The sequence below is a fragment of the Chenopodium quinoa genome, unplaced genomic scaffold, assembly GCF_001683475.1.
Source record: "Chenopodium quinoa cultivar QQ74 unplaced genomic scaffold, ASM168347v1, whole genome shotgun sequence".
NCBI classification, from domain to species: Eukaryota; Viridiplantae; Streptophyta; class Magnoliopsida; order Caryophyllales; family Amaranthaceae; genus Chenopodium; species Chenopodium quinoa.
In genome coordinates this window covers 1,721,020-1,733,899 of record NW_018742879.1, presented here as the reverse complement: position 1 = coordinate 1,733,899, position 12,880 = coordinate 1,721,020, and the positions used below count along the sequence as shown (strand labels likewise).

The window sequence follows — 12,880 nt, the reverse complement described above, 5'->3', positions numbered from 1 at the left end:
AGTTTCTACTGAAGATATACGAAGTATAACTGTATAAGGTAATACTAGTATTTATCAGTGGCAAAAATACCAAGTACCTCAAGCAGCACCAGTAACTTGGTCAAAAGAATAAAATTTTAGATTTATAGCAACTACCGTTTTTGATACATTGATATGAAACACATAAACCTCAAAATTTTGCAAAAATATATTTGCCTTCACTACTTATTTACGGAAAACTAAAACAGGTCTATCAAAACCCAATGTTGCACCTGATACACTCGTCGTTGCTTGTTCAACAGTTCTGAATCCAATCTGTCACCCAGGTATGAAAAAATAAAAACAGAAATTAGACCATTAATGAAAGCTATGGAACTGAGCAGCTTAAAAAAATGAGCAATACTTAAGTCAATTTCACAATGGATTGAGAAATGGCTAGAGACCTTATCAAGAAGCATCTCCTGGAAGAAATCGGGTTTATATACTATATTATTGTAATTCATCTGCGTAATCTGCAAGAGAAAAGCATTTAATGTAATATGTGTATTCAAGGTATGTAATACTGCATTGCTATAGGACATAGCCAAGCACAATATTGAACAAGCGGGATTAGTTAAGCATACAATTACATGTGGAAAGAACTCCTTTAGAAGGAGGTCTTCTTAGAGACCCTTAAGTGTTGATTTTGTAGAATACAAGTTTCATGTGTGCATAAGATAACATAATATTTACCAAAAACTAAACAAATTTATGAAAAACAACGTGTTGGAATGATGTCAATAGGGCAGGGCGAGGCAAAAGTTCCATCCCCATCCCTGCCTAACATTCTCATCTCCATCCCCATACCCACGGGTCCAAAATCCATCCCCATCCCCACCTTGACGGGTACAAATCTAAAATCATCCCCACCCCACCCCCGCCTAGATATCCACACCAACCTGATCCCCGCCCCAAACCCACCTTTAAAAACCAAATACTACTTACTAAAATATATTCAAAAAAAAAAAACACTTACATTACATAGTTGTTTTTTTAGTTTATTGTATTATTATATTTTATTTAATATCTTTTTTAAAGCATATATTTATCTTTTTAAATATATGGATGCACCGATGCAGGTATGGCCGTATGGGGCGAATACAAAGTGGGGCGGGGCAGGGATGGGACAGGTAAAACCTAAAATCCAACCCCACCCCATAACCCATAGCGGGTATGATTTTCACCTTAATCCCTCACCACCACCTGCCAAACCAGGACACATCTTTGCCCCACTGACATACCTATGTTGGATTATAAGCTGAATAGTATTTCAGGTACAAACATTAATCCTGATATGGACAAGTGATTGTTCAATTTGTATGCTGTCAATGCTAAGTCATATTTTTGTACGTACTTAATTAGAGTCATATCCAGTAAAAATATGATGTACAAAAATATGACTTAGCTAAGTGTCGTCTAACTCTCAACAAGTATGCCTGTGTTGAATTGACACGTCTATGAGATTCAAGTGTGAATTTAGCCCTCCGTGATTTAAGAACAGTTAAAATACTATTAAAATACCATTAATTGTTATAAAATGGATGAGAAGTATAAACAAATAACCACCTCAGTTGTAAGACGATTCTTGTAATATGACTCCCATGGCTGAGGCTCCAAGACAAGAATACCACCCTGCTCATAACAAAGATCCATTCAACACTATCTATGAGAGAATAGCATAATCGCCTAAAATGATTGGGCTTTTATTTTTCATAAGACAAAAAATACAATGAACAATTACACATACCGGATGGAGGAGTCTCCAAAACTTTGCAAATAACGATATTAATCCTTCATCACCCCAGTTCAAATGAACCCATTTTGTCACACTCAAACTGTATATTACACATAAGGGAATCCATCAATGAAAAAACAAGTTACTATTACAGGTAATGGAAGCAAGAATACAAATTCAGTGTTTATATGGTCAATATCCTCGATTCAATTACTTTTCATTGCAATTGTGATACTCGTCTCATTTTAGTCACATCAATTTTTTTATTTTTTTTTTTTAAAAAAAAAAAAAAAAAAAAAAAAAAAAAAAAAAGAGGGGGACATCGTAGCATGTCACAATTATCCTATATAGTTGTATCCTTTATAGGGGACGCAAGTAAAGTAAATAGAAGAAGCATATGTGATTCTTTTGCTTAACTTATCCAAATTTCAGATAAGTCCTCATAGTCATACTTGATAATAGGTTTATCAAAGTGTATACTGTGAATATATACAGAGATAAAACTTACCACAGAATGGTATCATAGTTTTCAAGGGGAAGTGAGACCCAACTAAGGACAAAATTTTCACATCGAAAAGATACAATGTCAAGAAGATTTCTGTCCACCGAGAAAGTATCAGTCTCATCATCCTTTGCACTTGTGGAACAAGTTTCAGCACATTCCAATTCATTCACACCCTTAACCCTTGTCTTGGAGGACCCAACGCATCCATTTCCAGTTTTCTCTTCTCTTACCATATTCCGAAGGCGCCACCAAGCATCTTTGATTCGATCTACAAAGCATAGGAATTATAAGTTTAATGTAGGGGAAGAAGAACATTGTCTGATAAAAAGTTAACTCCGTAGGAATCATACAAAGAGCATCACCATCCAATTTCCAAATGAGAGTATGATACTAGTACAATAAATAACTAAATAGAAGTCCTACAAAGAGAATAACCCTACAAACCCCCAAATGGAGGTAAAGAAAACATGTTTTACAGAATATGATTGTAATATGGATCATTAAGCCATGTTGTCAAAATTTATGATATAAACTCATATAAAAGCAAAGATGCATTTAAATCTCTATCTAAACTAATAATATACATAGAAAGGTAAGGAAGAAGCTAAAGTACACAGCTAGTAATATTTGAAAAAATAATTACAACCTCTTACAAAATAACAAAAACTCTTCTAAAAGACAACACCAAAAGCCTATCAACTTTAGTGAAACATTGTGCCTATTGCAATTCCTTTTTAAAGGGGCTGAATGCACAAGTCAGGCTGATTGAACATGGAGCAGCTTAGTGAAACATCGTGTCTTAAGATACTAAGTTCATCAACATTTGCAACATTAAACATTGTAAAAAGCAATTTCTTTGTCATTTCATAGGAAAATGGCTTGGTTTGATGTAGCTATGAAACTCCTATGACTCTATGAGGTTAGCAAAGAATCCAAATAACATTTTACAACAATATACAGAAGAGCATTGTCCTCAATCAAAGCCAATTCACTCCCGCAGATACCCCCACTACGGTGACATAATAGTCAGTGACCAAGTGAAGAGAACACAAAGGACCCTTGCTAAAGAACCATTGCACCTAACATCATTGCATCCAAACAATATGTGCTAAAAGTCAAAAGATCAATAAAAGTATCTACTAGAGAAAAAAAAAATGGAAGCATTTATGAACTAATCAGAAGTTTGTGGGCACATGCAAAAGTTTTTCCAAACTAAGGGGCTACTAGCAAAAAGGTCAAGGCACAAATCATTACCACAGAGATACTGATGACTTATTGATAGCTTTTGTCACCAGGAATAGGAAGACCGCCAAATTACAAAATACATCATGTATCATCATTGACATATAATATTACCCTGCTAAAGCCAGTTTGAAGTCTTAGAGACATACTATTATCAATGTCAATGCCAAGGATAGTCCTACAGTCAAACTTCTTTGCTGCAAAATAAAATTGAATTGGAAAAAGATCAGAAGTGAAAATTTGCATGCTAAATTGAAAACCAAAATGCATTGATCCTTAGATTCCTTACCAATATTAATAGTTATCAATCCACTGTTGCAACCAATGTCAAGACAATCTTTGCCTTCAAACCACTCCTTCTTCAGTACTTTGAACCGTGGATCCTCCTCAACGTCATGCCCAACCTGATTTATCACTTAAACTTAATTGCAGGATCTCATGACATGGAAATTCAACTTACAATCCAGCGAGCCAACCAAACATTTTCAAGAAAGATAAGCAAAATCGAACAAATATACATACAACCACCGATACAAAAAATTTCTAACATTAATGTTTCACATCTTGACTCAATAAAGGCATAGAGAGAAACTTCCCTAAAACTAGGACATATAAACATCAGTAAAGGCTTTACTTAGAAATTATCTCAATACATGCCTTTGGTGATTACTAGAAAACAAAACAGAAACCAACATTTTCATGTAGGAATAAGCTATATTTCTCAATGAAATAATCAAAAACGTACGTTGTGAAAGGATTCAGGAAAATTTTAAAAAGAAGTTTATCTTCTGAAAGCTCAGAGTTCGTCCCCCTCCCCCTCTCTTCCAATGATTTACTACACAAACATAGTATACAACTGTATCAATATCTTCATAAAACATGTTAGAATCTCAGTGTGACATTACTCGACGCTCTTGAATTTGAAGCATACAATTTAACTCTACTCAATTACCATGACGAGAGAAAGCACAATCAGGGAGAAGTCAGCATTAATTTAATCATAAAAGGTGAAATTTTACCTTCTACAAAATGATTAATCATTAATCACAGTAAAATTTCCATGAAGATAAAATTTTCATATATTAACATCACTAGAATTTTATCAGCAAAAAGTAATTTTTGGCGGCAGAAATCAAAATCCCAGATACTTTCTAACCTAATGTTGCTAGAATCAGCCAAATTTTACAAAATTCATTAGGCACAAATAGTGAACTACCATGAAATAAATTTATCACAGAAAAAGAGGTTAAAATAATAATTATCAATGAAAAATAAAATTAAAATTAAAGTAGCATTTGGGCATCAGTTTACAGTCTTTACACATCTAAACAGTTTCTATGGAAACATTAATTTCTCAGAAAACCCCTTCTTTGAAAAAAGAAGAAAGAAAAAAAGAAGATAATATCAGAAAGAGAACTTACACGATAACCATAGTAATTCCTGTAATTTCCAAAGGGAGCAACCTCTTTGTTCTTCTTCTTGTTCTTTACAATACCATTATTACCGTTATTAACAGCAACTGGGTTTTCTGTCTCTGTTTTCTGCGTTGAATCTGCCATTTAATTTTCTTCGGCTTCATCAAGCAAATTAGTTAGGGTTTTGGAGGGAGATATATATATATATATATATATATATATATATATATATATATATATATATATATATATATATATATATATATATATATATATATATATATATATAAAGAGTTATGACGCAGGTTTATGACAATTGTATAATGAAATAATAAAAGAAATGTATTGTGTAATCACTACTCAGGCACACTTAAAACTAGCATATAGTGGCGGTAATTTTAAAATTTAGAATAAAACTCATTTTTATGTTTTAAATTTTAGTTGATGTTTAATGCTATCACTTTTAACTCTTAATTCAAATTCTATTATTATAAGTAGTGGATAATGTAATGAAAACTTTGCCCAACTTGAAAGTAGTTAATCATTGTTGATTTTTATTAAAAATCTAAAAGAATTTAGCCAAACTGATATCAGCTAAATGTTACATAGTAAAAATTTCAACAGTCGCTTTTGTCCATTATGTAATAGATATAACAGAAAAAGATTATCCAATTCGAGAAAAATAAACTATGTCTAATGCCCTAGCCACAAACACAGATCATCAGACATTACAAATAAAATTGATTCCTCCCACCTTCAACTCCATATAAAGAAAAAGGCGAAATCATCAATGCTCACCCAAACCAAAAGATGGAGGGGAAATTGATTCAACTGGCAACCCTTTTTGTTTATTCCGGTTTGCATAAAATCTTATCTTTATATTTTCTTATGGCAAGCAATATCACGCTCTAAGGTTACCTATCTCATACAAATCGGCAACTTCTTGCAAATTAAGATACAATTCATGAGTGAATGACCATTGCAATTGCCATTACACTAAAATTATTACAAATGTGCCTTGTGAAAAGCTTCTTGTAGTAATTTAGTTAATTCTACCCACATGCAATCAAGCCTAGTCTCAGTTAGTGAGCCCCTTTACTGCTGCAAAATTTGATTCCTTTATCACCCACAAGAAGGAATTTATGAAATTGAAGGATTGTAGAAATACACACACTAATAAACTTAATAATTTATGACAATAATAACAAGACACGTCTGTTCAGGCAGAAAAAAGAGTTGTAGTTTGTATTAGTTAAGTTTTTAAATTAGGATGTAGGTTCTGCTTTGTGTTCTTGTTGATCACTCATTCAAGGGCTTGATTGTTACACTTTTAACTACTTTAGATTTGGCAAAAACTCCCCAGCTGCACCTCAAATTTACCAACCTAACTCTCTTGCTTTTCTCTCCAAATCTTTCAGCCTTCATATTCTACCATACCAACCAAGAGAGTCCAATGTAAGCCTTAAGAATAATTCCTTACAAGGAGCTTAATCATTTACTTCGGATTCTAAGAACTAAATTTTACATGTCCATAACCTGTTCCCTAGAGGATTTTCTTTTTTTCTTTCTTAGTGAAACAATGGTCAATTACAACAATTATATTAATCAAGGCTTATTCAAATTCAAGTCTTTATCGTTCTTCCTACTACTCTGCCACTTTATTTGTTTCTAGATCATCATCTATCACATAGCACAGCTCTAGCATTAAAATCATACTTCAATCCAATGAAAATTCTTAAAATAGACTTCAAAACCCACCCCATATAAACTCAGGACAAAATAAATGACACCATAAAAATAAAATAGTTTCCCAATATGATAATGTGTATACCTGAAATAGAAAAATTGCAGCTCCAGCTGTACTCGTCTCTAATCCAGCTTAATAACAGCAACCAAGGAAACCAGATGAGCAATGTATCTACCCAAAAAATAAAAAATAAAAACTCGAGAGATTTAGATAGAACGAAAAGCAAATCGACAAAAGACTGGTTTGAACGCCAAACTAAATAGTGACACCACAAAGGCTTAATTAAAACTTACTAAACCATACAAACTAATCCAAAGTTAAATATTTAATTCACACAATAGGCCAAATCTCTTAAAATTAAAAAAAAACGGCAATAAATTCAACTTGGGTAAATACATAAACAATATCACTTCTAAAGACAGAAGAAATTCAAAAGCCAAATTATAAATGTAATGCCCTGGCTGAGGAGATCGATATAAATAATAAAATATATTTTCAAGCAGAATTTTCAATAAAACCTTATTTGAAAATAGTACAGCCCAAAAAAGTACTCTTTAAAATTCAAAGCTAAATGTCTACTAAGGAGTTTCTAAGTGATGAGCTACACTGAAGAAAGTTATTGAGTATAAAATACCAATTGGTAGCTTAAGAAAGTTAAGTCGTCCTCACTCCATCCCATTCTCATTTCCACTATTCCGTAATCCTCTTCTGCTCGTCATTATTAAATGGGTCATCACAGGTTCAATCCATAAGGAGAACAATGCAAACACAAGTAGATTAAACTGTCAGCAACCTCCATTCCACCTTGTTAATAAATAATTAAGATCGTATACTCATACTTATATTAGTATATTTTTTTTTTTTTGAATTTATATTAGTATATGATATGATGCAATATGAACATTGTATTATATTTCATACGGCTCTCAATTGAAATCTCATGTAATTATATTCTGGGAGTAAATTGAGAGTAAACCCGGAAAACCCTGTTGTCAGCATATCACATTAGTAAACCCAGAAGACTCTATAATACTAAACTCCCTAATTCTTTCACTTGAATTGTCAATATCATGCATCATAATAGCATTGAATCATATCACATCAATCAATCCAAACCTTGTATAAACTGAAATACACAGGCATACTCATATAGCTCCTTTAAAAAGAGAATTAAATTTGAAAAATAAGATAAACCAATGACTAATAAAAACTAAATTCAAACCAAAATAACACTTAAATCACATAATATAATTCAAATACTTGAAATCAGAAAAATTGCATAGAAAGCAAGTAAATTAGGGTTTCCTAATTGATATAGCATCGAAAGGGGCCGCCACTACCACTTCCACTGAGACCACCGCAGACCAGGCGGCGGCGCAGCAGCAGCAGCAATATCTGTAAATTGGAACCCTAACTACAAAACGAGAGGAGAAGGAGGAGAGATACCTGGGCGTGGGTGGGTGGTCGCCAGCGATTTCCCGGCGAGAAAAGGTAGTGAGGTTGTCTGTTTCAGTGAAAGTTTTGGGGAAGCGTCTGCGAGTGCGAGGGAAATTATAAAGTCACAACCTGATTTTCATATTCCTGTCGCAAAAAAAAAAAAAAAAAAGTTTTTCACTAATAAAATACTTATAATTTGTAAATTTGTAATGCATAAATTAATTAGCTAAGACTTGGTTCATTTCACTTTATTTTTTTTTTGAGCTGAAATTATTTTTATTGAACTATAATTAATTTTGTCGAAATGAAATTAATTTTACTAGTTTTTTGTTATATTGCTTTTTTAAATTTATTGAATTTGACTGAACTGAATTTTTTTTTGTGCATACATTGAGTAGATTAGAAACGTCTTTTCGCAAGATTGTGTCCTAGTTTGTCTAAATTTTTTTTTAAATATAAATATTTGCTATCCATAAATAGATTAATATCTTGGTGCGTCGGTTTTTTTTAAAAAAAAAAAAAAATCATAGAAACAAAATTTACTAATTCGCATTACAATGACTTTTATATGTGGATGGAGTTACTCGTTTAGTGGTATAAAAAACACTGTTACGGGTAGAGGGTTCTTAGTAATATAGGAGTTACTCTATCAATAATGTAGAGGTTACTTTATTATTTAAGGGTTACTCAATAAGTATAATAAGGGGTTACTGTATGACTATAATAGGAGTTGCTCCGGTTTTTTACAAGTGGTCACACGATGTGAGTCAATGGCAATGTGACGGAGCCAGAAATTTCAAACCGGGGGAACAAATGGACATCACATAGTTTTGACAAAAATCACTCAAAAATCCAAAATACAGAGTATTAGATTAGTCTAAATAATCCAACATCGTACACCAATTCTTCCTCTATAGATATTTGCCTATGGGTTCGAAAATTTTAAACAATTCAAACATTAGTTAACATAGCTAACTAAATGCAATTGTCATAATTCCCTACTACAACGATAATTTATTCCTCTAGAGATATTGTTCGGAAATTTTAAACAATTCAAACATTAGTTAACATAGCTAACTAAATACAATTGTCATAATTCCCTACTACAACCATAATTTGGGGGTTCTGTTTATGCAAAATTATAGTAATAACAAATTTTTTTTTGTTTTTTTTTTAAAACCCCATCAAGGGAGAAACTCATATTAATAAATCAGATCGAGCTACATCAAGAAAACGACTTGGGAAATCATCGAACCACATTTTTTGTCCCACTTCCCAGGGTTGAAAATGGGCCAAATCATGTGCTAATTTATTACCACTACGGTTAACAAATGACCAAACTATGCTATCAAAAGAAGAACAAAAGCTGAAAATATCATCTAAAATAAGATTAAAGGAACTAGTTCCCTGAGAAGAACCCCGTAGAGCTTGAATAACAAGGCAGTCACTTTCAACGACTACCTTTCTCTTTCCCGCAACTGCAGCCAGCTTCAAGCCCCACCAAACCGTTTTTGCTTCAACCACTTTCACATCCCACACCTCCCTGCATTGCACCACCGAGCAGCCCAACAGCTTACCATCCCAGTCTCTCATTGCAGCCCCTAGACCGCAACCAAGACCACTCACAACCCCAGCATCAGTGTTTACCTTAACTCACCCAGCCTCAGGCAGCTTCCAGCTAAAAACCGAATTATTCTCTTGCTGCATAGAAGTCCTCCCACCTAACTTACTCTCCTCCTTCGCCTCGCTACTGATGCGCATAGCATAAGCTACGGTGTTCTCCGGCTCCAACTATTTACCTTCAATTAGAATTGAGTTGCGCTCTCCCCAAATCGCCTAGCACAAGGTAATCACATTCGCAAGGTCCTCTTCATCCAGCTCGGTAATACACCATTCCCACCAATCCACCAAACATCTAAACCTCTGTGAGAAAACATACCCATATAAGCTCATACCCCAGACTTCTCGTGCTAAAGCACACTCTTTCAATACGTGAATGACTGATTCTTCAGAGCAATTACACAGTCCACACGATGCATCAAACTCTCTCAGCCTGTGACTTAGAGCACCACGGGTAGGCAGAGCATCCTGACATGCTCTCCAAGCAAATACTTTCACCCTGGGTAGCACTTTCAGATTCCAGATTCTCTTCCTAATGTGACGAGGATTCGAGGTTGCTTCTTCCATCTTAGACCGCTCATCATCAAACAAAGCCCTATAAGCTTACCGAACCGAGTAATTGTCGTCCTTCTCAAGGTCCCAACAAAGGCAGTCATCAGGGAGCCTCTCACTCAAAGGAATGCTGAAAATTCGATCACACTCAAGAGGTAGGAAAATGTTCGAAACCACCACACTATCCCAGCACTTCGTATTAGCATCAATTAAATCCCTCACCTCCAAATCCACACTAGCTGTGCCCCTAAGAGATAGCACCATCCGAATCTGAGTATTAGGAATCCAAGGGTCTCCCCAAACCTTAATCTTAGCCCCCATTCCCGACTCTCCATCTCATTCCCCTCTATAGAACCCATTTGACCTCCCAAATGTCCCTCCAAGTGTTAGATGGATTAGTGCCCAAATTAAATTCCAGAAAAGAACTCGTAGGATAGTACTTACCTCTGAAAATCTGTTCAATAAGGCTACCCTGCTTAGACACGAGTCTCCATGCTTGCTTCCCCAAAAGAGCCCAATTAAAAAGCTTGAAATCCCAGAACCCCAACCCTCCTTCCTTCCGCCTACACAATTTCTTCCAAGCAACCAATGTATCTTTCTTTCTCCTTGTTTTTGCCCCCACCAAAATTGAGCTACGAGAGATCGGAGTTCATCACAAAACGAAGATGGAAATTTAAACACACTCATCGCGTAGGTAGGGAGAGATTGGGCCACCGCCTTAATCATGACCTCCCTACCCGCTTTAGATAATACCATCCCCTTCCAACCTTGCAGTTTCTTCCAAAGCTTCTCCTTAACACCCCTCGTGATCACCTTTTTAGACCTCCCAACCACAGTCGAAAGCACCAAATAACGATCATGAACATCTACCAACCGAACTCCAAGATTATCGGCAAGCTCAACTCGACGGTTTTGCACCACACCCTTACTAAAAGAGACGGTAGTCTTATCAAAATTAACCTTCTGCCCCGACGACATCTCATACATGTGAAGGATATTTTGAATTGTCCCCACATCATCTAATGTAGCCTTCGAAAATATGATACAATCGTCAGCAAACAAAAGATGATTTATTGAAGGAGCAGCCGGAGCAATTTTAATACCTCATAGACTACTACACTCTTCCGCCCTCCGTAGTAAATGAGAAAAGACCTCCGCACATAAAACAAAGAGATATGGAGACAACGAATCACCCTGTTGAATCCCTCTTTCCGGCACAAAATCATCAGTAGGTCTCCCATTTATTAAAATAGAGAAAGAAACCGACCGAACACAATCCATAATTTTATCAATCCAACCTCTATCAAACCCGAACCTAATCAGAGTAGCCTCCAAAAAATCCCACTCTACTCTATCATAGGCCTTGGACATATCAAGTTTCATAGTCATCAAACTTCCACATGAGTTGAATTTTTCATAAAATGAAACAACTGAAAAGCCACAAGGATATTATCTGTAATCAATCGCCCCAGGGTAAAAGCACTTTGATTAACAACAATAATTTTATCGAGAAAGACTTTGAGTCTATTAGCGAGAACCTTCGACACAAGTTTATATACTACATTGCAGAGTGAAATGGGTCTAAAATCCGACATCCGATCAGCATTGGATTTTTTGGGAATTAAAGCAATAAATGTTCTATTCAAAATGGCGGAATAGCCATACCTCCCAGAATTGCAAGAACCATATTCGACACTGAAGGGCCCACAATATCCCGATACGACTAGAAAAACAACAGACACATCCCATCCGGACCAGAAGCTTTTATCGGATGCATTTGACCCAAAGCAAACTCCACCTCTGCCACATTGTACGCAGCTCTAAGCGTCACATTCATTTCTTCAGTAACTCGGCTCTACACCTCTTGCAACACTTGATCAATCAACGTCGAATTAGAAGTGGAAAACATATTTCGAAAATAAGCAACGACAACCTCAATCACAGCCTCATCACCCACATGAAACTCTCCATTATCATCGACTAATTTTCTCATCGAGTTTTTATTTTTTCTTCCCGAAGCTCTTTGGTGAAAAAACTTCGTATTTTTATCTCCTTCCGCAAGCCACAAGACCCTTGACCGTTGCCTCCAAAAAATTTCCTCATGATGAACCAACTCAGCAATTTCACGCACTAAAATTCGACGCTGATGCAGTTGGGAAGAAGTCAACCCACCTTTATTAAGCTTTTTCAACTTTTTCCTCTTTTTATGTAACTCCCTAAACATCTTACCAAACTTCTCCTTACTCCATTCTCGCAAGTCATCATAACACTAGGAAAGTTTAGCTTCCAAAGTACTACCACCCAACCACGCATTTTCGATAACCCCTTCACACGTCTCATTAGACTGCCAAATTTGCTCAAATCTAAATGGTTTTATCCTAAGCCTACTGTTATGAGAATTTTGTAACACTAACTTAATAGGAGCATGGTCGGACCACTTTCTATCAATATGGATCAAATGAGCTTTCGTAAAACAACCCAGCCAAATCTCCGAAGCCAAGGCACGATCTAGTCGACACTGAATATTTTCCCCCTCATCTCTACCATGTCATAAGTGAATTCATACCCTGAGAAAGGGATATTTCGAAATTCACAAAAATCAACCGCAC

The 12,880-nt window shown here is 35.3% G+C and overlaps 2 protein-coding genes across 2 annotated transcripts; both read right to left on the bottom strand.

The window, feature by feature from the left end:
- Positions 1–26: 26 nt before the first annotated feature.
- On the bottom strand, positions 27–10,286 carry LOC110726280 (probable RNA methyltransferase At5g51130). Its single transcript, XM_021905733.1, has 12 exons — positions 9,954–10,286; positions 9,416–9,746; positions 8,109–8,220; positions 6,747–6,793; positions 4,922–5,052; positions 3,790–3,904; positions 3,650–3,697; positions 2,262–2,526; positions 1,766–1,853; positions 1,585–1,650; positions 423–491; positions 27–294 (listed from the first exon to the last, which is right to left on the bottom strand). The coding sequence occupies exons 1-12, from the start codon at positions 10,284–10,286 to the stop codon at positions 205–207; spliced, it is 1,695 nt and encodes a 564-aa protein (XP_021761425.1). The 3' UTR covers positions 27–204.
- Positions 10,287–10,322: 36 nt separating this feature from the next.
- Positions 10,323–12,264, bottom strand: LOC110726278. The gene is made up of 5 exons (XM_021905732.1): positions 12,133–12,264; positions 11,937–11,994; positions 11,424–11,701; positions 10,716–11,300; positions 10,323–10,541 (listed from the first exon to the last, which is right to left on the bottom strand). The coding sequence occupies exons 1-5, from the start codon at positions 12,262–12,264 to the stop codon at positions 10,323–10,325; spliced, it is 1,272 nt and encodes a 423-aa protein (XP_021761424.1).
- Between the last annotated feature and the right edge of the window lie 616 nt (positions 12,265–12,880).